Raw genomic sequence first — 20940 nt, 5'->3', positions numbered from 1 at the left:
AAATTTATGTAAATACCTACCCGTTTTTCAGTCCATTCCCTCATCTCTCCAATAACTTTTTAACCCATTCTTTCACCTAAATCTCAACTAAATATGATAGGACAGTAAAAGTCTCAATCTAATTACACTTACAATTAATTTGTTACTTATTCTGCACAGTCAGCACCTGCACAGTTTCAGAAAAGCCAAGCATATCCTTTTCCCCCACCAGGAAAGTAAAGGAATGTAGTGGGCAAGGCCATAAAATTCATATAAAAAGAGACCAGAAAGCTTCTTTAGCTCACAAAACAGCTTCTTTACTTGTAGAAACAGGCACCTAGCACTATATAACACTGCACTGGTAACAATTCATTCTCTTCAATTTATAAAACAAGACATTTTGGGGTGGTCTGACAAAATTAGACACCCATGTCTTAAAAAATAGGCTTCTTAAGAAATAGGCATGTTTACAATACGCGAAATAACAGTTCACATGTCTCCATGCAGACATCCACACTAAAACTCTTCTTACATACCTTTGTCCATACTCAATAATTTCTTCTTTAGTATGGTTTATCAAGAGAAAGGGAGCTGCACCGTCATGGTAATTAGAAAAAGTAATCACTGTAGAATGTTCAGTCAGGTTAACATCCACTGTAATTCCTCCAAGCTATCAGATATAAAAATTATGAAGTAAATAACAATGTAATTAATTTCTAGTAAAGCAAATGTAGTTTACATATTTTGGAAAACTTCTACTCTCATCAGATAAAACCGCCAAATAGTCAACCAACCAACCTGTTTTAACATGTCTTTAAAATATTTCCCTGATCTAACTACTAGGTAACAGGCATTACACTTAATAATCAAAACTATGGAGGAGTTCTGTACTGTCAAAATTTAGGCTGGTGGTAGAGGAATCTTCCCTGAACCAGTCATTATGCATTAATGCCCCCCAAAACATTCTACTATTAAAAACACTCATATATTTTAAAACTACTACTAGATGAGACTATATGCAACATAGAAGTAAATTCAGTGGTGTCAAAGTTACTTTCCAAAGTAACAGTGTTATTTTAGAACTAATGTAAATACCTCTCAGCTTCAGCTAGACAACACTAGCAAAATAATCTCTGTTTCAACTTCTATATATAGACCTGCCTCCCAGAGAAGCGCTTAAAACAGAACACCTACTTACATCTGTGTGTACACACACAGGAAAGAGAGAGCACGAGAATGAGAATAATACACTTGCATATACATAATCTTTTCCCCAGCTAAGGTTTTGCAATACTTGATTGAATGGGAAGACAGAAAGTTTTGAGAATGAAAATTAAACAGTTATTTATGTTGGTTTACCCAATTTCTGAAGGCAACCATTTACCTTGTTGTCCAAATGCAGTAGGAGACAGTTTTCTTGCTTATCAAAATTTATCTTCTTTGGGGGGAGGTCAGAGTTTTCAACCCTAACAAGCAGTTTGTTGGCATCATTTTCAGGCCAAAAAGGAATGCACTAGAAAAAAAAATAATCAGATATTTTAAAGTAAGAAAACAAACTAGATGTTAAATGGCATTCATTTCAGCCCAAAGTTCATCTACTAAAATTCTACCCAAAAGCGTAATGAGTTGGATCAAAAACTCCATTAAAAAACCTATAAGTATTTACCTACCAGAACACAATAAATTAAAAGCAAGTCAGAAATAATTCAGACTACAGTGAAGAAACTGAGGAGTTAAGGAGCTAAAAGTGAAAACAGTAGGACTTCATATTCACATGAACAAGTAGATTTAAAATGGGTAATGTATATGAAATCCAGAGTATAAAGCTAAGTGTGGCTACAACACTGAAATGGCCAAGTTGTTACCAAAAAAAAAAAAAATTTTAAAAAGATCAATTGACAAAACTGTTCTTCCATTAACATACCTTTTGCCCAGGAAGTAAAAATTACAGATCAATCTTATACTGACAATGACAAAAAGGGATATTAGCATAAACACACTCCCCGTAGTAACTTCCGTATGCAGGACATCAGCATATTAGATGTTCTTTTGAAATACTTTATATATATCCATAAAAATACATATACGCATACATAAACACACACATATATATGTGGGTATAAAACATACATAAATAAAATATGCAGCATTAGGCAGCTAAATCAGAGAGCATGTTCTGCTATTCACATCTACAGTTGAAATCACAGCAACTCTGGGTTTAAAAATCCTACAGACAATCTCTCTTCAATAGTTTACATACCAAATGGGTAAGACAGGAGGCAGGGAAGACAAAAGTTTTAATTGTAACTAATGAAAAGTTTCCAACTAATTAAAAGAGTCCTGCCACAGGAACAAGCTATTATTAACAATAACTCTCAACCAGCAAGAGCCGAAGTCCGTCCAGATAGACCAGTTTTCCTCCATTTCAAACTGTTCACCTGCAACATCCAAAGCTTCAGGAGCATCATTCTCAAACACAGGTTAAGAAATGAGATGTTTATATTTAATTGCGTCTGAATCCTAGAATTAAATCTTCAATGGTGAAAGACTAGTTCACCAACTTACCATGCCACTAAGTTCCCTTTCCCATTGTTTCTCACACCACAGGAAGCAGGAAGACAAAGGAAAAAAATATAGTTAAACAGAAGATTGAAGGTGTTATCTACATCAACACGTATCCTACAGACAAAGGAAATTTAAATTGTGTTGTAAACTAGCATAAAACATAGCAAGTAAATCTCAACATGGAAATTAAGAGACCTCAAAGGAAATTAAAGGAGAATCAGTCAACAGTAAATGAAAGTTTAAAATCAAAACCAACATAAGTTAAAAGAATTGGCTAAAAAAGAAGTTACAGAATCAACCACAGAGAAGTGAAAAATAAATTTTTGCAATAGTCTTTAGCCACAGAAAGTGTCACAAAATGATGCTGTTAGCAAGTGTTTGGCAAAACATTTGGCAAGTGCTTCACTAGGTATTATATTTATACAACAATCTCCATTTCATAATAGGATCTTTAATTTATATTTAGCAGTGGTCTCATGTACAGTCTTCAGCAATGTTTTCTTTCTTTCTTTCTCTCTCTATGTTGGTCAACTGTCTTCTGCTCAAAGGACTGTCCTTGGCAAGCCATTTCATACTAATCATTGTCCAACAACTTCTATTACAACCTTTGAAGAACAATGGATTTTTCTAAAAACAGTAATTAAAGTTTCTGATAGATTGACTGCTTTCCAGACAGGAAACATGTTGAAGAGGAGATGGGTTCTACACAAGGATTGCTTTTGTCCCTTAGAAGACAAGCTATCTGTCACTAAGAAAGAAGAGAGGATAAAAAAGAGAAGGAGCAGGAAGGACTCCACTTAAAATGACAAAAATAGAATGGGGGGAGAGGGGAGCAAGCTGAGATATGAATTAACATTTCAACAAGTTTGTTTTTTTGAAGATCAACCTAATGTAAAAGAGTAAAGTGAGAAGTACTCAAAGTCACAGGCATTAATTTAAAAAAAAAAAAAAAAAAAAATCTAGGTTAGCTGGATAGTAGAGTTCTCCATCTCAAGAACAGGATCAGATAGGAACTTGTTCCTGGAAATCTGTCCTGGGTGCCCAAAGATAGACCAAGAGTGGCTGGACTCTACCTAGCTTTAGAAGAGGTAAGAAACATACTGGATTGAGCAACTGGGTTACAAATGAACAACCTTGGCAGACTTAACTATCACATCACAGATTTTGAGAGACTGCTTATCAAAAGGTAAAATATTGACACAATGTGGAAAGGTAAGCAAATTTGGGAGTGAAGTTTGGAATAATTTAGGAGGGGATACAGATTCCTCTGTTGACCTCTATTACTCCATTTGATATACTGCCATATCTAATCTTTCAAAAAATATTAGGAGTGGTCCTAAAATGTACAAAGTCCTCCTTTGATACTTGATAACAGAAAGGAAACTAAGATCAATTAATACAATTATGAAACACCTGAGAAACGATGACACTTGTGGGACAAGCTAGAAAATTCTGTAAACATATCAGTAAAACGGCAAACACAGGAAAACCAGAGATTATATATGTGGCAATGTGTTTGAACTTTAAAAACTATTACCTTTGAATATTTTTTGCAGAAAATTTCAAAAGTTCCTGTAAAATAATTCAATTTATTCTAATAAAAACTCTATATCAAATATAAACCACAAGACACCAAGAAGTAATAAAATCTGACTATATTTTCTCAGAGTAAAAAGTCAGATATGAAGTAGCCCACGCCACTACACACGAACCTTTGTCATTTCAGAGCTTTATCAACAAAGTAACTGAGGAATCATGCATGTAAGGAACCCAAAAACTATGTCGAGTCCAACAAAAGTTTGGTGCAGAGGAACATAAGAATATTAGGAAATAGAACAAATGTGTAGGCTTATGGCAAATAGCCTATTCTTGAGTGAAAGCAAAGAAACATTTTTGAAAACAATGATAAACAACATAGGAAGCTGAACTGACCTAAACACTTAAAGATCTAAACATCATTGTGTACACTTAACAAAAATCACAATGGAACAATGACAACAAGAAGCACGCAAAGTAGTATCAATTCCAGAAATTGAAACAATGATATTTAAATGGTATTTCTCTCACATAATCATTAAAGATAAAATGCTTACTTAAGGCACATGTGTGGGAGGTACCAAAAACGTACCAAAAAGATCTGGTTACAAATCTGATTTAAAATAGTCTTTTAACTTTGGTATTTTAGTTTGCAAGCATTTTTGGTAACCATTTGGAGTATCTACAACACTAAAGAAAAGCAAGAGGGCCTCTAACTGCACTATTTGTTAGGCTAAACTCTGTCTGGTTTGGATATGCTCTCTTCAAGACTCATTGGAAGGGAAGAAGGGAGATTTCACTCTTCCCAGAAGGCAGTATGGATCATTTTCAGCTTTCACAGGCATCCAACACTACCCCAAACAGACATTTCTTTTCCTACATGTCCTGAAGGAAGGCATAATGGCCTCAAAACACATACGAAACGTAATTGAGGGATACTGCAGTGCAAACAGCCAAGCTGCACACCCAATCTGCAAGAGTCTGGACCTCTGCAACATAGACAAAAGCCCAAAAGCCATTTCCACACTGCTTGCCCTGGGGGCCAGCAATCCCTGTCTAGAAATGATGCATTCATTAAGCACTAAAAAACAGCTGTGAGACTAGTCTCAGAAGAACAGTTTGGAGCTATCTGAACTGATCCACATGAGGGATTTTCTTCCTATATGAAAGTGGCATGACATGTACCAGCTCAGCCAAAACACTGTCAGACTCCACTGCAAAAAATGAACAGAAGTTTCAGTGCCACTGCAGAGAGAGATAATATAGTAACAGTACAGGTCTATTTCTGATGCAGGTAACAGAGAAAACATTCCAATTACAATGTAAACCAGCTTCACAATAAGTCCTAAAGCAACACTGAGAAAAGGTAACAGGACACAAGGACAATATATTCAGACACTGTCATTGAACACTATGCATGGCTCATATTTTCCATCAGTAAGTGTTCAAACCATTCTGGGGGTTTTTTTCCCCTTAGAGAAATGACTCAGAACAACTTCCTTTATAAGTTTACCTGTTGCAAAACAATAGGAATCCACTTTTCCTTGCCTTCTTCAGCTACTTCCAAAGTGTATTTGCTTCTATTTGAGATCATAAAAAATGGAGTGAAAGTTACAATTCTAGTAATGTTAAAGCTGCTGTTGTTTATGGTGACACCGACCTGTGAATAGAAAGACATTGTTAGAAGTATGTTGTTCTCTTCTTACCTCATTTATATCTCCTGAAAGTAATGAATTTGAAAGATAATTTTAACTCACTTGATACTCCTTTTTATGACTCTTGCATTTCACAGAACCATGACTTCCAACTGTGTCCAGTGAAAATGGATCAGACAGTTCACTATCAGTTACCATAAGTTGCACCTGTGAAGAAGCACCCTAAATTAACTTTCAATTTACAGACACTGACAACATTTAAATCGTATATAAAGTATGCATATATATATAAATACAAGTGCATACTGGACATGCTGGTTTGTCTATTAAAAGGTCAAGACACAACAATTGCCCGTATCTTCTCACGAAGATATTTTCTACCACCCTTAGTTATAAGCTATGTGGAATAAGCATTATAAGTGTAAGATACTCCAGAAGAAGCAACCACATAAGGATCCTTTCCAAAACTTATCACAATTAACATCTCAAAGGCAAATCAACACAATCTTGTGATCTCTCTCATATCTTTCATCCATCAGTAATATTCAGCATTAAAAAACTCACATGGCAGACTCAAATGGTAAACTGCATCTTAGCTTACTACAAGCTCAGACACAACCTACCAACCATCACTGCAAGCATTCATTTTTCAAGTAGCATCAATTTTTCAAGTACCACAGTTTACACTTCTTACAAAACTTCTAGGTCTTACTTGAAATAAGGACCTTTATTGATGCAGTTTAAATGGGACAAAGGAAATTCTTTCATTTAGGAAACATTTCTCAATGAATTTTATTCCTCTCAAAGATCTCTTTCTTAAAAACACCTTTGATAATGTAAATTTCCCACCTCAAGCATATCTGACACTACACTTATTTAAAACATTGTCTTTAGACAGAGATATTGTAGGTCGCATGCCCTTTTCAGAGCATAGTGTAGTGTAGGTAACCTTCTAAGTGTAAAAATTACTTTCATACAACAACACTGGGGAGTGTGGAGCTGTCAGGTTTTACAAGATATAATACCTTGTTATTCTGAAGGAAGTTTTTGGGCTGGAAAGAAAAAAGGAGCGGCCTTTTGTAATCCGGAGGATGCTTGCGGTGAATACCATCAGCTTTGTATTGCAACATTCGACCAGTTTTATTTACCATCCAGTACGGACTGTGAATTGCTATAACCATCTGCCCAGTTGTGTAGGTCACGTGGACAGCAATATCCAGCTCAGTCTTATCCAACTCCGTGATGCAGTAAAACGTTGTGAAGCTGATATCAGGTAGATTGCTTTTTATATGGTACTCACTTTTCCAATTTTGATCAAGATAGTTAAGCAACTGTAAATCTAGTTTTGTTTGATCCAAGACTGCATTATGAATCTGGGCTGAACATCCTTCTTGTAGAGTGTCATACTTGTTCCCATTTCCCTTAAAAAAATCCAAACAGTGTACATTTGCATAAGTCACACTTAAAATTCATATCAACTTTTCTTTTCTAGCTAGCTGTGAAAATTAAGATACATACAAGTTATTGAGGCATAATTTTTAAATGCTTATTATGCTATTTAGCTATGCTACATTCTTAAACATCTACCTTAACACAACATTTTACAGAAAAACACTTGTCATTGTCATCTTTATTTAACACACAAAAAAAAAATCTGTCACCAGATTCAAATACATAAACATGCTTAAGTGGCAGATTTCCTCAACTCAGTATTTCTTTCACTAAGTTTAAATTTATAAGACACAAGCAGAAAAAATCCTGTTCCTTCCATACATTTGGTAGAGGCCACGGTCTCTAGTTCTAGTAATTGTGCATTTGCAACAAAATTTCATCATTCAATTCTACTACTTGAGTCCAAATACTAAATACTAAGACCATTTGAAAAAAAAAAAGTTTCAGTGTCTCCCATCTATATTTCTATTATCTTATGCCTACATCAGTAAGCAGTGTGACACAACCATAGCAGATCCACAGAATGAAACATTTAGTGTTGAGGAACCGATGTCCACAGTGCACATGTTTTAGGTGTTTTACTTGAGACTGGCTCTCATCTGGCACTGGAATGAATGACTATTAACAGTCAAAGCACACCTAATTGTTTAATTTCATGTGAAAAGAATATAAAGTCTGGCACTAGGCTGCAGTTCAACCCAAAACCTGGCAAAAAAGCAGGTCTGTGAGAAGTCACTAAAAGCATGCTACTGCTACAAGTCAGTGACCGTGACAGCACATAAAATGCTACTGCAGGCTGACCCACTTATGTCACCCGAGGCAGTCATAATTCACAGGAAAAACTACACCGCAGTTAGGCTTAAGGTGCACTTGAGCACCAGCAAGTGACTCTCTCACAGGGCTAAACGTGCACAGTGTAGGTTTTACTTTGCATATATATCTAAAGTATGACTTATTACTAATGATTAATACCACCACTTTTCACATTCTGGTACTGTTTCATTTCTATACACGCAGACTTGCCCTTACAAGATCTGTAAACTTGCTTCACAGATACTTTAACAGAAGTCTTTCTTCTAATATTAATTTAGAAACATATTTCAATTAGCTGCTCAGCTTTCATACCATAGGTGGGAATCATCACAAATAATACAAACATTAAAGAATTACCTCTACAGAGTAAGTGATTTGATAAGGAAGGAGATTGCGGAGAAGAACAGAAGGCCATAAATGAACAACATATGGAAAATCCCATTGATCTTCTGCACATAATGAAGATGTCAACATGTCTTTTACAGGAACAATATTGATGATAAGTGAGTAGTTAGTTGACCTCGCAGACTGGCATTTCCTTTGTAATAAACTGTCAACATTTTTCATAATTTCATCAAATGTAATTCCTTCACACATATCATATCCTCCATCCACTCCATTTTCATTGGCTAGCGGTTGCAAACTTAGTATGGATCTGTAAATGAAAACTTTTTTTAAACATTCAGTATGAGTTTTAATTTTTCAATTACGAAAAAGTACTATGCAACACTAACATTCTAGGATTATTTGGATTTTGGAAGATTTCTGACAGTAATTCATTGCCTGCCTTTATCTTGCTTAAAGGAGGAAGCAAAAGGTGGTCTGGATCCCAAAAGTTAAGTGAATTATACCAGTTGGAGTTTTTTGTTCCATAACTGCACATACTTCCCTTGCAAAGAAGTGACTGTTGGAGATTCTTATGAAGAGGCTACTGAATTCCCTTAAAAGTGCTGCTATTTTCCTGTTCCAAGCAAAAGGTCTGGATAAACAATTCACTCCTATGACACATCTGCAGAAAGTGCCCTTCTTTCCAGTCCCATAAAGCATCAAGTTTATGCTTTTACACACACAGCTTTTGTAAGGCAACTGCTTTAATCCAATCAGCTGCTCCTTGACTGAAGATTTTTGTTAGTAAATATTTCCTGCCTAGTGGAACTCACCCATGTATCTGTGCAATGAATCAGAATGTCACTAAACTTCATTAAATAAAATACAGATAGTTAGAAACATTAATGAACTTACATTATCTACAGTAAAGTGTAACTTGTTTAAGGAAAAGATACACAGCTGTCATCTTAAAAAAAAAAAAGGGGGGGGAGAGTGTTTGGGGGAAAACAGAAGGAAAAAGTCTGTCATCTTAAAAAATAATCAAAGCAAACTTATCTGTCTAAAAGTTGGGGACAGTTCAGCTAAACTATGTGTAGAAACTCATTGCAGTTTTAAGTGGGTATTGGCTTGAGGGTGCTAATAGCATAGCTATGCTAGAAGACAAGTCTTTATAAGGTTTGCAAGTCTTTTTCTACATCTGTGAGAGAGTTTAAGTGTATTAGTTTCAATTTTTTATTTCAGAATCACAAAACATCAAAAGCCCTTTTTAAGAAAAAAAGTCTATACTGTGCAGATAACAATCACTGTGTTCCAGAAGTACCTGGGCTTGGATCCTTAAAGTAACTTAGCTAATTTAAGTTGTTCAGTAAAATGGATTTCAAAAGACTTCCAATTCAAGAATCAAATAGTATTCTGTTTAACTCAAGACTAGATGCTCTGAGAAGATCCTACCCAGCAATGATAGCACAGTATTAATTGCAGTATGAGGTAGCAGAGAGAACAATTAATTTTTTTTTCTGCATAATTGTATGGATACAATAATCAACAATGTATAAACATATTCCATGATAAAAGAATAATGCAATGAAGTACCTGTAAGAGGACAATGGTATGTTGAATTCATTTTCTGGTGAAGCAGTCCCTAAACATCTTCCTTCCTCAAAAATATTTAATGGGATTGAAAAATGGTTCCTTATCTACGTGAAATAAAAATCCAGCAACATACATTAGGAAAAAATGGACAGATAAAGTGTTTTGAGCCTAACAGAGCACAGAGTGAGAACTCTCTCATTGTTCATCTCTACCCATTTACCATTCAAGGTCAGGTATTTCAAAAGAACTGTCTCTAACACCAGCAAATCTCCTTAAATGATTTGGTTGTGCAGATTGATGTTATATTTTAATTATGAAATTAATACATTCGTTGTAAAATTCTTTTCAAGGAGAAACATAAAGCTCTGTAAAACCAAAGACAAGTAAATCTGAACTATATAATAACTTTCCAAAGAACTTTCTCCTAAAAATATAGCACATACAAGGCTGTGTGGGTCAAAATCCATATGGCAAAAAACACAAGGGAAGTCAAATACTTATTTAAGGTTAAACCATCAATACCCATTATAATTTGGGTCGTATATAGTTCTCTTGTTCTTTGCAAACATTTTTTTATTTATTTCAGGGTTAACTTAATGGCATTATTAGCTCTGGAAAAAAAAATTAGTTTAGGGAAGAATAAAACAGTAAATCTGGTTATTAACCAAGTTGTAAACCACTCTGGGCAAAAGCAGCTAGTGAAATGTAACAGGGACATTATCACTATCAAACACTAATATCTGGACCATCCCAGTACTTGTAAACCATATAATGTCTATCAAAAATACTATTCAATCAAAAATACTATTCAATCAAAAATACTATTCAATCAAAAAAGATATATGCTCAAAGGGCTCACTCTTCAGCTGACCTGGTACTAAATTTGAAATTCATATATTAATGGTACAGGGTGAAAAAAAGAAATAATCTGATAGAAGGGTAACCTTGCAGAACCAAGGTAAGGTTAAGAGAGGTTTGATCACTTCACACAAAGCACTTAGTTCAACAAGACTAAAATTAGAGCTAGCATTAGAAAACAGTACTGATGAATGACCCTGATCTGAAATCTGGTCCATTTCTACCTCTACCCCGCCCACTGTCTTTGCCACTTCGAAAAATCTTTTTATTCTTGAAAATCTCTTTTAAACTACCTTATAATAAACAACAGCAGTTACATGAATTTTTCAGATAATTTTTTAAAATATGTTTTTTAAAATGTTTATTTAAAGACTATAGGATCATTTTCATTCATTAAAAAATTCAAGTAATAATGAAATTATCATGTATGGAGATGTAACCTGAATAGGAGAACGTATAGTTATCATCTTGCTCCCTTCAACAGTATCAATCTGGCAGACAATGGACCTTTCAACACCTGATTCCTCATGTCTCACTCTGTAAATACATCGACCCACTTTTGTCAATGGAATCTTTTCCACAGTAGAATGATTATGTGGACCTAGAATTTACAAGATGAGAAAAGAAAGACTCAAAAGGAGCATAAAAATATTATTTGAAAGACAGAAATATGCATTCAGTAGAATTTCCTGTATTATTCAATCTATTAAAAAAAAATTAAAGCAGATGAAAAAGTACAATCACCACTTGTAACATGCCAATCTTGCACTATTACTAAAGAAACAGCAAAGATTCTTTTATCACCACAGGAAAGAGTGAGTCCATCACTCAAATAATTAAGTAGGGTTTGCAACTGCAAATAAAGAGAAATGTTTACAAGATGTAATGGCTTATTAACAAAGTACAGCTCAGAAATATTGTGAAAACAATTAACTAATAAATCATATGGTCAAGACCATTTTGAAAAATCAGTTTTGAAAAACTGTCAATTGTTGCAATAAATCAACTTAAATTGTTAACACATACTCCATTAAAAAAGAGCTAAATTTTACTTTTAGCTTTAACTGTGCTTTACTTCAAATTATTTAAAACAATCTTCTCTTAAAAACATTCCCCTTTAGAGTAACTTCTATAAACACACATACATATAGGTCTCAATTCTACAAGAAAAAAAATTATTTTGGGTGGCTTAATTCTGCATTAACATGTGAATACAAACAAAAATATTTGATTGCAGTAAAATTATGAAATAAAAATTAGTTACCTAAATAATATATCATATTAGAAAATTTATGCTACAAAAATTAAAAAGCATAATACATGTAACTTTTAGCTGCAAAGAAGAAAGCAGGTATTCAAATACTGCCATGCATCTCGAATCCAAAAAACCTGCTCCTTTCATGTTATGTAGTCCCCCAATACTTACTGACCTGTACAAGGTGCAGTATTATGCATCATGTAGTATTTACAAAAACAGAAGACGTATGAACTTTGGAACTTACAGATCTGAATGTAAAACCTCTTGCTACTCAGAGTTGTCATTGCTGTGAACTGGTCACTCTCATTTTTTGTTCTGACAAATTCCATATTTAAATTCTCTCCATCTCTTAAATGAAATATTTTTTCTCCACATTCAACATTAAGGACACTAAAGGAATCACTAGGCGAGACAGTGATGGGAAGTCCTAAAGAATTTATTATTACAAATGGTGCTCGGTCTTTTTTGAAGATGTCTGAAGTTTGACTAGCAGCTTCAGCAAATGCCTAGAAAGCAAAGTATAGATACAAAACACATGTACTGAATAAGACTTCATCAAGACTATCTGTGCAAACATTCATTTAATAATTCCGACACTGCATAGTTAAGTAATCTTTCTTACCGTGCCCAAGTTACTCAGCATTTGTAGCCCACATTTGGATAGTGTAATGTTCAGCTGGTCTTTTGAGGAAACATTTATTACTGTTTTATATTCTGGAACTTTGTAGTTTTCTTCTTCTGCATCTGATTCAACCAACGCTTTTTTAGCCTTCTTCTTCATCTGAAAGGAGATTTTTAAAGAAGTCTTATCTGACCACTCCTTCTGTAGAAGCAAGTTTCACCTAAAGAGTCTTTTTCTCTCCCTTTCCTGCTTCTACATCCTGCCATGGTTTTTCTTTTTTTGTTCATGTTTTAAGTCTCAAATAAATACAAAAGAGAGAGAGAATAATGAAGGCAAGAGGCAAAAGTTATTTTTCAGAATTCAATGACATTCTAGCAACAGTAGCTAAATTTATGATTATTCAAAAATAAAGAACATACCCAGTAAATGCTGTGTGAAAACATTTATCTTAACATATCTAATAACACTGTGTAATAACTATTATACATAATTGATTTCCTGTTCTTAAAACAGTAACTCCAAATTTAGTCTTTATAAGTTTCCAAACCAAATACTTATTTTGTATGTTTTCATTTGTTTGAAGGAAAGAAATAAAAATCACATGGATTACATTTTCCTGGCCTTCAATATTTCTGGAAATTATGTATTTCCAAATGTTATATGTCAAATCTGGGCAAGAAGATATGAGGTTTGACTCACTATCTTCTACCTTCCTCCTGCATTAGGTCTCATATCCTTCTGGAAAATTCTTAGGAATATTTTTAATAGCAATTTCTTAATTGCAATATCAAAGTCCATAATTTTTACCCTTCTGAGGCCATTACTGTAGAGAGTTGTTTAATCTAATTGAACAACAGTTCTAGGAAAAGGGTGGTTCATCCATTCTGAGCAACCTCTCAGGCTAAAAATACTTGAAAGGTTTTGAAAAAAAATCAGAAAACAATATAATAAAACAGTTAAGACATAAGGAGAGAAAAAAGAACTATCGCCCTTCCTCAGATAAATGCTTATCTATTTTGAGACCAGAATCTAGACTATTTCCTTAAGAAAGATGGAACAGGAGTGGTAAGAGCACTATTCCCACAGTGCACTTTGTGCTGGTCAGTAACAGGTATCAGTTTTTCCAGTACATTTCTACTAGATACTACTGTGGAACAGGATAAGTGGTCTTCTATCTTTCCAAAGTCACTGAATGCATCACTAGCATATGACCTAACTTTAGAGAAACTGATATAAAGTCATTATGATTATCTAGTGTAACTCGAATCAAATCCTCTTGCCATCTGAAAGCCAATATTACTTAACAGATCTGTGAGTCTGGATCTTCACTTGTGCAAGAGCTGGTTTCAATCACTAATTGGGGAAAAGTCTCAGTAACAAACACGAAGGAACAAAATTGTTAGAGTAGTCTCAGCAATGAAAGGTGCAGAGCCTTTGTCTCTTCTAATGTATTGAAATGAAAGATCTGAGTTTAGCTTTAGAAAATATACCTTGATTTCAAGAATCCACGGTTTAAAAAAATCAGTCTTCTCAACTTCTAGTGGTTCAAGCAAAGGTTCCCACACCCCAAACATCTCATTAAAATAGTGTACCTATCAAAATGCAGAAGTCAATTAGGAAATTACATACAACTGTTAAATCAATGAAAGCTCTATACTTAAAATTCAATTTACATTTATATTAATTACTTTGGTAACATAAAAGTTTTATAATCAGATTGAGCTTTCAGCTCCCACCATAAGATGAAGCAAATGCACTAGAGAAATAAATGAGGCAGCTAAGTCTGTACCACAAAGATGCACTTCCAAGTAAGTGGCATAAGGTGTGTATAAGGTGTGTCACTTAAAATAAAATTTTGGATTAAACTGTAGGCACTGGAAGTTTAAAGCACTATAAATAAGGAAAAATGTATATACAGCAACTACTGAATTTTAAGTCACTAATTTCCAAATATGAGCCAATTTGGATGTTTTATGTACAATACTGGTACAACATAGTATTTTATAGAAATGACATGACTATATTATTTTACTGTAATCTTAAATTAAGATTGTCAAAGAGTTTTAGCCAGTTGCTACTCCAAAATTTAATATTGATGCAACAGGTCTTTGTGAACTTGTATAGAGTATAAATGTGAGTTTGTATAACACCAATTACTGCTGCTAAGAGATTACATCTAATGCATTAGATTTTCATTTGAACTACTGTAACACCTCATTCCTGTCCTGCTCCCATAACGTGTATCTGCAGGAGTTTAGTCATCAAATATATGGACTCTTTTTATTTTATTGTCTAACATAACAGGTTTAATATCTTAAGAAAACTTTTCTTTCTTATGTAGGATTCCTCACCTCTAGCTCAAGACGAGAACGTAGGTTGATTAAAGTAGTCCAGTTTTTGACTTCTCCAAGAAATGAGGACTTGGCTAAAAGCATTGGTACAGTTCGGTGCCCAACCCCAGCTTCAAGTGTTAGAAAAACAGAGTCTATATTAATTTTCAATGACTCTCCTGTGGGAATCAGTTCAGCGGTTGGATTTGTATCTTCATTTTCATTTGCCTCTTCAAGAAACCACATTTTTAGATTTTTTATATCTTTCTTATTCCACAAGTCTGGAGGAATTTGACTAATCTCTTCTTCTGTTGTTTCTGCAGTTTGATAAAGGGCTGATGTAATAGTAATTACTGTGTTTATGATTATTGGTGAAACCTACAAATAGGAAGTTGGAATAATTGGAAAAGAGAAGGTAGTACAGGAAATAGTCAGCTCAGCTACTTTCAGACACAAAATTATAATGAAAACGTTACAGTAACAAAACACCTCTATACTCTACAGGACTTTTAGTTTGAAAACTCATTCCTTTGCACAAGCTACAGTTCAACCTCCTCAGATTTTCAGCTCCTGCCTTTCTTCCAGACAGGAGCTTTCTGAACTACATCAACTAATGCTCTATCTGAACACTTCGAAACTTATCTCTGCACACCAGGCCATTTTATAAAACACAGATTCCAAAACCAAATCATTGTGACACAACTGTTAATTTTCAATTTTGTTTTCACATGCTAAACAGATAGGTGACCTGATGAAGAACAGAAAGAATTCCCCTCTTCAGTCATTCCTGATTTCATTATTTTTTTTAAGAAACATATCCCACAAGCAGTTTCAAAGCCTTCTGAGCAGGAAGTAGTAGAGAACTAAAAACACAATAAAAGTTTACCTACTTTTATTGTTAGAGATTTAATCGTTAGATCAGCTGTCTGTGGATTAGTACCTGACTGTTTCATTTCAAAGAAGAAGTCACAAGGCTGTAATACCTAAACAAAAGAGTTAAAACACATGTTAAATAGAGAAAAAATCTTTTAAAAATCATACACTTTTAAATACTACATATCAAAAGTACCAAAAGGAAAAGTTAGCATTATATGGTTCTTCAAAATTAAGAGCAATCTGAACACAAATAATGTGTTCAAATGTAAAGAAAAAAAACCAACCACGTATCAGAAGCATCACCTCAGCCATTCTCAATCATTAAGGATTCAAATGTCAGCTACAGTAAAGTGCATTACACTTCAGTAACCCCATTCTTTAGGTAAAGCCTGCAGATGTCTTCAAATACACTGCATCATCGTGCCTGTGACTTTTGAGGAGAATCAGACTTTTCAGTTAAGGGCAACACAGCCACAACAGTTTTCCTGAACAAAAATACCACTGTTTGAATCACAATCACTCCTTTCCAGCTTTATTTTACAACCAGTCCTTGCATACTCCCACTTGCCAAGGCTTACCAAAAACAAATCTAAAGTACACTATAAACAAAATCATAGTGTTATGTGATTAATAAAGCACTCGGATGTAGTTAGACTCTACTGAACCTGTTTTGACAGAAAAATTTGCTCTCCTGTCCCTACCTGAGTAGATAAGTCTTTCAAAAACAGTAGTTTCAGACCATATTGTTTTTGCAATCTTTCGCAACATCTCTGTCCATATCTGAATCAGATGCTGGGGGCATAGAAACACCCTGAATCAGTTTTACAGCTTTTCCAAATGAGTTTAATCTAACAGATTTTTTTGTCTGTATTATTATTTCATTCTCTGCTGCTCGAATTTTTTTTTTTTCTTCTGTGTTACAGCCAGGAATGAAAAATAACATACTCTCCTTTAGACCAAGGTAATGCGAGAAATGTACAGAACTCATGCTACTCTAAATCCAGAGGCTAGTTTCCCAGGTATGTGGGGAAACCTATTAATCAGGTGGGTGAATTCATCCATCACTAGTGTCCCCAAAGTTTAGGCAATATAAAATCTTCACATCAATATCAGCCTTCAGAAATCTTGTAATCCTCATATAACCTCATATCATACATTTTCTTTCTTGATTAAAGGCAGCCAAGGAATGTCATCTGAACCTCTATTTCTCTGTTTCCCAGACTGAAATCATATTATTTACAGAAAACCTGGGTTCAGAAATTTCCTTATGTGCACGTTTTCAAAAGGGGAAGTTATGCTGCTAGCTGCAGATAATGTCTTGGGTTTTGACCTCTACTACTCTCTTGAGAACTTTCTGAATCTTTCAAAGAAGGCACTTTTTTTAAGCATCAAAACTAAGGTCCTCCGAAGTTCTTTCCCTCTTCATAGCACAAACATCCCATCAGATACAGGTCTTTTTCTCTGTTTCTACAGTCTGAGGTAAGATATTCTGGCACAAGATATTCCTGTAAGAGGGAAATCTTGGTGTGAAGCCTTCTAATTGCTTGTTACAAAGCTAGCCATATTTGTGCTACATTCGCCAGCTACGGAAATGGAAGTCAAGCAACTTTGCGTTGTGGTGCGGCTATCACTACATCACTTTCTCAATGACTAGATTGTTAACTGATTAATGCAAAGACTTTGTCTACCCAAGGAGTAAACTGAGCTGCTATGAAAGTATCTGATAAGGAGATGAAGTGGAAGTCCCAGCCCTTTGTGTTTATACCTTTGGTCTTTTCTATGTAGCTCCATAAAGTAAGCAAGCATAAACGCAGAGCTGAAAAGACTCATTTTTCAAAATTCATTTGTGATCTGAGGACACAGATAACAGTTGGATATACTGTCAAATTGAATTTTTTTTTCTACAACAATATCATTACAGACTTAACTGAGGTATAGCCTGCTGTAGAGGCAGAAAAGCTATAAGAATCTCCTGAAGTCCGTGCATTCCCATCTGCCCAGTAACTAGCAAGTCTGATTCTGTTGCCAAAATATAAATAGGCAGTTTTAATGTAATGGATTTATGGACCTTAACACAAAAGAATTTATGAAGAGCATACCATAAGTAAACTATATCATATTACATACTTCCTATTCTGTCTGTGACCCTTTCTTATTCACTTACATAGCTATTTAATGCAAAGTTTCAGACTGAAAGTATTCCAAATTTACTACATTGCATTTGAAATAGTGTACACTCATAACATTCTATTTATTCGGCTTACATGGACTGTAAGAGATTACTAACATTTTACTCCTCTGGGCTCTTAATATTAGCTTGTCATACAAATCAAACCTCAAAGCCACAGATCAAGATGACACTTTTGGCATATCAGACAAAACAGAATAAAATTAACAAAATAAGTTAGCCCCAGAATTTTACTCCTATGTCTGTAAATATACATTCTAATGATGAAAGCTTCAGAAATAACTTGCATTCTAATAGTATAAGTTACACAGCATGTTTTAAATACAAACTGGATATTTGCAAACTCACCGTAGTAATGTTCCCTTTCCTTTTTTCTGGAAGAAATGGGCATGCTTTCATTTGTATCTCTTTCACAGCAGCTGTCATGCTATACCTTTCAGGGCTATTTTTAATGAAGACCTCACACTGTGTTGTAACCACCAATGCAGGAGCATCACTTCTTGTTAAATCGGCCACAAATACAATCTCTGGATTTTTAACAACAATGTTCATCTCCATTGTAGATACAGGCTGCACAGGTGCTTCAAAAATGTAAATTAAATTAGATTAATTGTTCAAAGATTAAATTGTCATTATTTACATCTCCTTATCACTTATAGAGAAGTTTTAAAGATTTAGTGATAAGACCAGTGAGTTGCAGGCATCTACAGGTTTTCTGATACTGACTTATTTCTAGGCTTTTCACTGGAGATACAAAACCATTAAAGCTCTAATTACTTTCAGACACAACAAAAGATTCCACAAAGCTTCTTTGTCAAAATGAAAAGGATAACAGTATCACCACCGTTATGACCTCTGACATTAGCAAATATATCAGCTTCACTAAATATCTACATCAGTCAGCTATGATAGGGTCTTACGGAAAATGCTGGACATGTTTTCTGCTCTCTGGAGCAGTAAAACATACATTTTTCCATAGGACAATAATGCAGCATTTACTAGTGCCTGATGTTACCATTTACAGTAGAAATATACTTTCATGTAAGACTTCCTAAGTTGTTTAGATTTTGATCATCTACTAAATAATCACAGCAGGCCTGAGGTGGACACAACTAAGATATTTAGGGTACAGGAAAACAAAAACAAAAGACGGGACTTGTTTTGCAGATCTGATGCAAACTACCCAAGGCCTGGAAGCATAAATAGCCCATTTCCTGCTCTTGATGCTCTAATGGACTAATTTCTGATATCAGGTATAGGGTCCTGCACTAGAAAGACCAAATCGGGCACTCAAGCTAAAACCCTGATTCCCGATGTAGGGAGAAATCTGCTTCAGCAGACAAGTGACATGACAAGATTTCTAGGCAGCAATATCTGGCAAGCTGAATTCATATTTAAGCATAATATGCTTCATCATTCTCAGGAAGGATGAAAATGATGATGGTGGTAATCATCATTATAAACTTCACTGAGATTGCAAAGATAGCCAAACTAACCTAGAGAGTGCCAGCTGTGATTGTCCTTTCCCATTTTATTTTAAACATACATTTTTAGTTATTTCCTTTGTCTGGTAAGACAAAGCTTCATTTGGAAAAAAAGACCAAGGGACATGAACCAATTTCCATGACGCAAATAAAGAAACATCAATAGTTAAAATAAGCTGTTCTATACACACAAACACAGGAAATAGCATGAAAGGAGTATTATAATTTTTAAGATAGTATTATAATGCCAAAATTAAACAGATATTTAAATACAAATTTTTAAATATTTCCAATATATACCTTGCTCCTTTAAAGGTAATGACTGTTTGAGATTTCTCTGTGCAGCAGCACTTTCTGCATTAGCCTTTAGGAATATATCTGCAACAGTAAGTAGAAACTCCATGCTTGCACAAAGGTATATCTCTTGAACAATCACATCAAGAACAGTGCCATCTCTCCCCTGCTTATAGCTTATATCCACCATAACTTTCTTTTCAAATCCATGTTTCATTTCCACCATCCTGAAAGACCATTAAGGCAGAATTTAATGAGACAATAAAAAACAGCCACAAATACTGAAAAACACTAGTGATTTTCACTCCAGCTGCAATACATTAACAAGAGTGAATTTTAAAAGTACACCACAAATTTTAAAACACGACCAATAAAGACATTAACATGAACTCTATAAATCTTCAAAACTGGACTCCCATACATTGGCAACTACAGGTCTTCATAATTTTAAAAAGACAAATCATCACAATTCCTTGTTTACATATCAAAAGCGTTATACTTTACTGAAGTTTGTTAGTCTTCATGAAAAAAAAAAATCTTAGTCTTACTTAGCCAGCATTTTGTTAAAGCTGAAAGTTAAATTTGCTTCTATATGAATGTATTAATTTCATATTTAAAGTTTGTTTTATTTCATATTTAAAGTTTGTTTTATTTCATATTTAAAGTTTGTTTCTAGCATTTCTCTCAAACAAAATGTGGAACAAAAGGCAAGACACACAAGTCTAGAGTAACATGTACTTTAAGAACCACCTACACCAAAACAATTGCAGTTTTAACAGAACACTAAAATGGGAACATTTGGAATTCTTTGTCAAACTCCAATAAACAGTAATTATGTCAAAATACAGACCTTGGTGTAGCCTTCTGGATTGACTGTCTTTTATCATCTAAGGTACAGTTTGCCAGCTTGACTGAAGCATTCATTGAACCATCTGATAACATTTTGACAGCAGCTGACATCAAAACTAACTTAAACTCTGCAAGCTTCAAAAGATCATCTCTCTGATCCAAATTTGTAACCTGTTTGAATCAAATGAAAATATATTTGTAATTTCCTTATGGGTAATGGAAATAATACACAGGTGTGATACACAGCTTTATTCTAACTGG

The 20940-nt window shown here is 34.4% G+C and overlaps 1 protein-coding gene across 4 annotated transcripts in view; it reads right to left on the bottom strand.

Annotated features, from left to right (window-relative positions):
* Positions 1–20940, bottom strand: part of VPS13A (vacuolar protein sorting 13 homolog A) — a 109531-nt gene that overhangs the window by 34319 nt on the left and 54272 nt on the right. For 2 of the 4 annotated variants that reach the window (XM_069776693.1, XM_069776695.1), the window contains exons 37-53: positions 20681–20850; positions 19837–20057; positions 18401–18633; positions 15879–15971; positions 15010–15366; positions 14149–14250; positions 12659–12817; positions 12281–12542; positions 11219–11379; positions 9921–10024; positions 8358–8655; positions 6761–7156; positions 5838–5942; positions 5595–5740; positions 2545–2584; positions 1364–1492; positions 516–649 (exon numbers count right to left, since the gene is read on the bottom strand). In XM_069776693.1, the coding sequence (XP_069632794.1) occupies positions 516–649; positions 1364–1492; positions 2545–2584; positions 5595–5740; positions 5838–5942; positions 6761–7156; positions 8358–8655; positions 9921–10024; positions 11219–11379; positions 12281–12542; positions 12659–12817; positions 14149–14250; positions 15010–15366; positions 15879–15971; positions 18401–18633; positions 19837–20057; positions 20681–20850 (3110 nt within the window). Of the gene's footprint in view, positions 1–515; positions 650–1363; positions 1493–2544; positions 2585–5593; positions 5741–5837; positions 5943–6760; positions 7157–8357; positions 8656–9920; positions 10025–11218; positions 11380–12280; positions 12543–12658; positions 12818–14148; positions 14251–15009; positions 15367–15878; positions 15972–18400; positions 18634–19836; positions 20058–20680; positions 20851–20940 lie in introns of all 4 variants that reach the window. The other 2 variants (XM_069776694.1, XM_069776696.1) reach the window with 1 other exon arrangement.

This window comes from Haliaeetus albicilla, chromosome Z (assembly GCF_947461875.1).
Source record: "Haliaeetus albicilla chromosome Z, bHalAlb1.1, whole genome shotgun sequence".
In the NCBI taxonomy this organism is placed as follows: domain Eukaryota; kingdom Metazoa; phylum Chordata; class Aves; order Accipitriformes; family Accipitridae; genus Haliaeetus; species Haliaeetus albicilla.
This window is presented reverse-complemented; position numbering and strand designations above follow the sequence as displayed.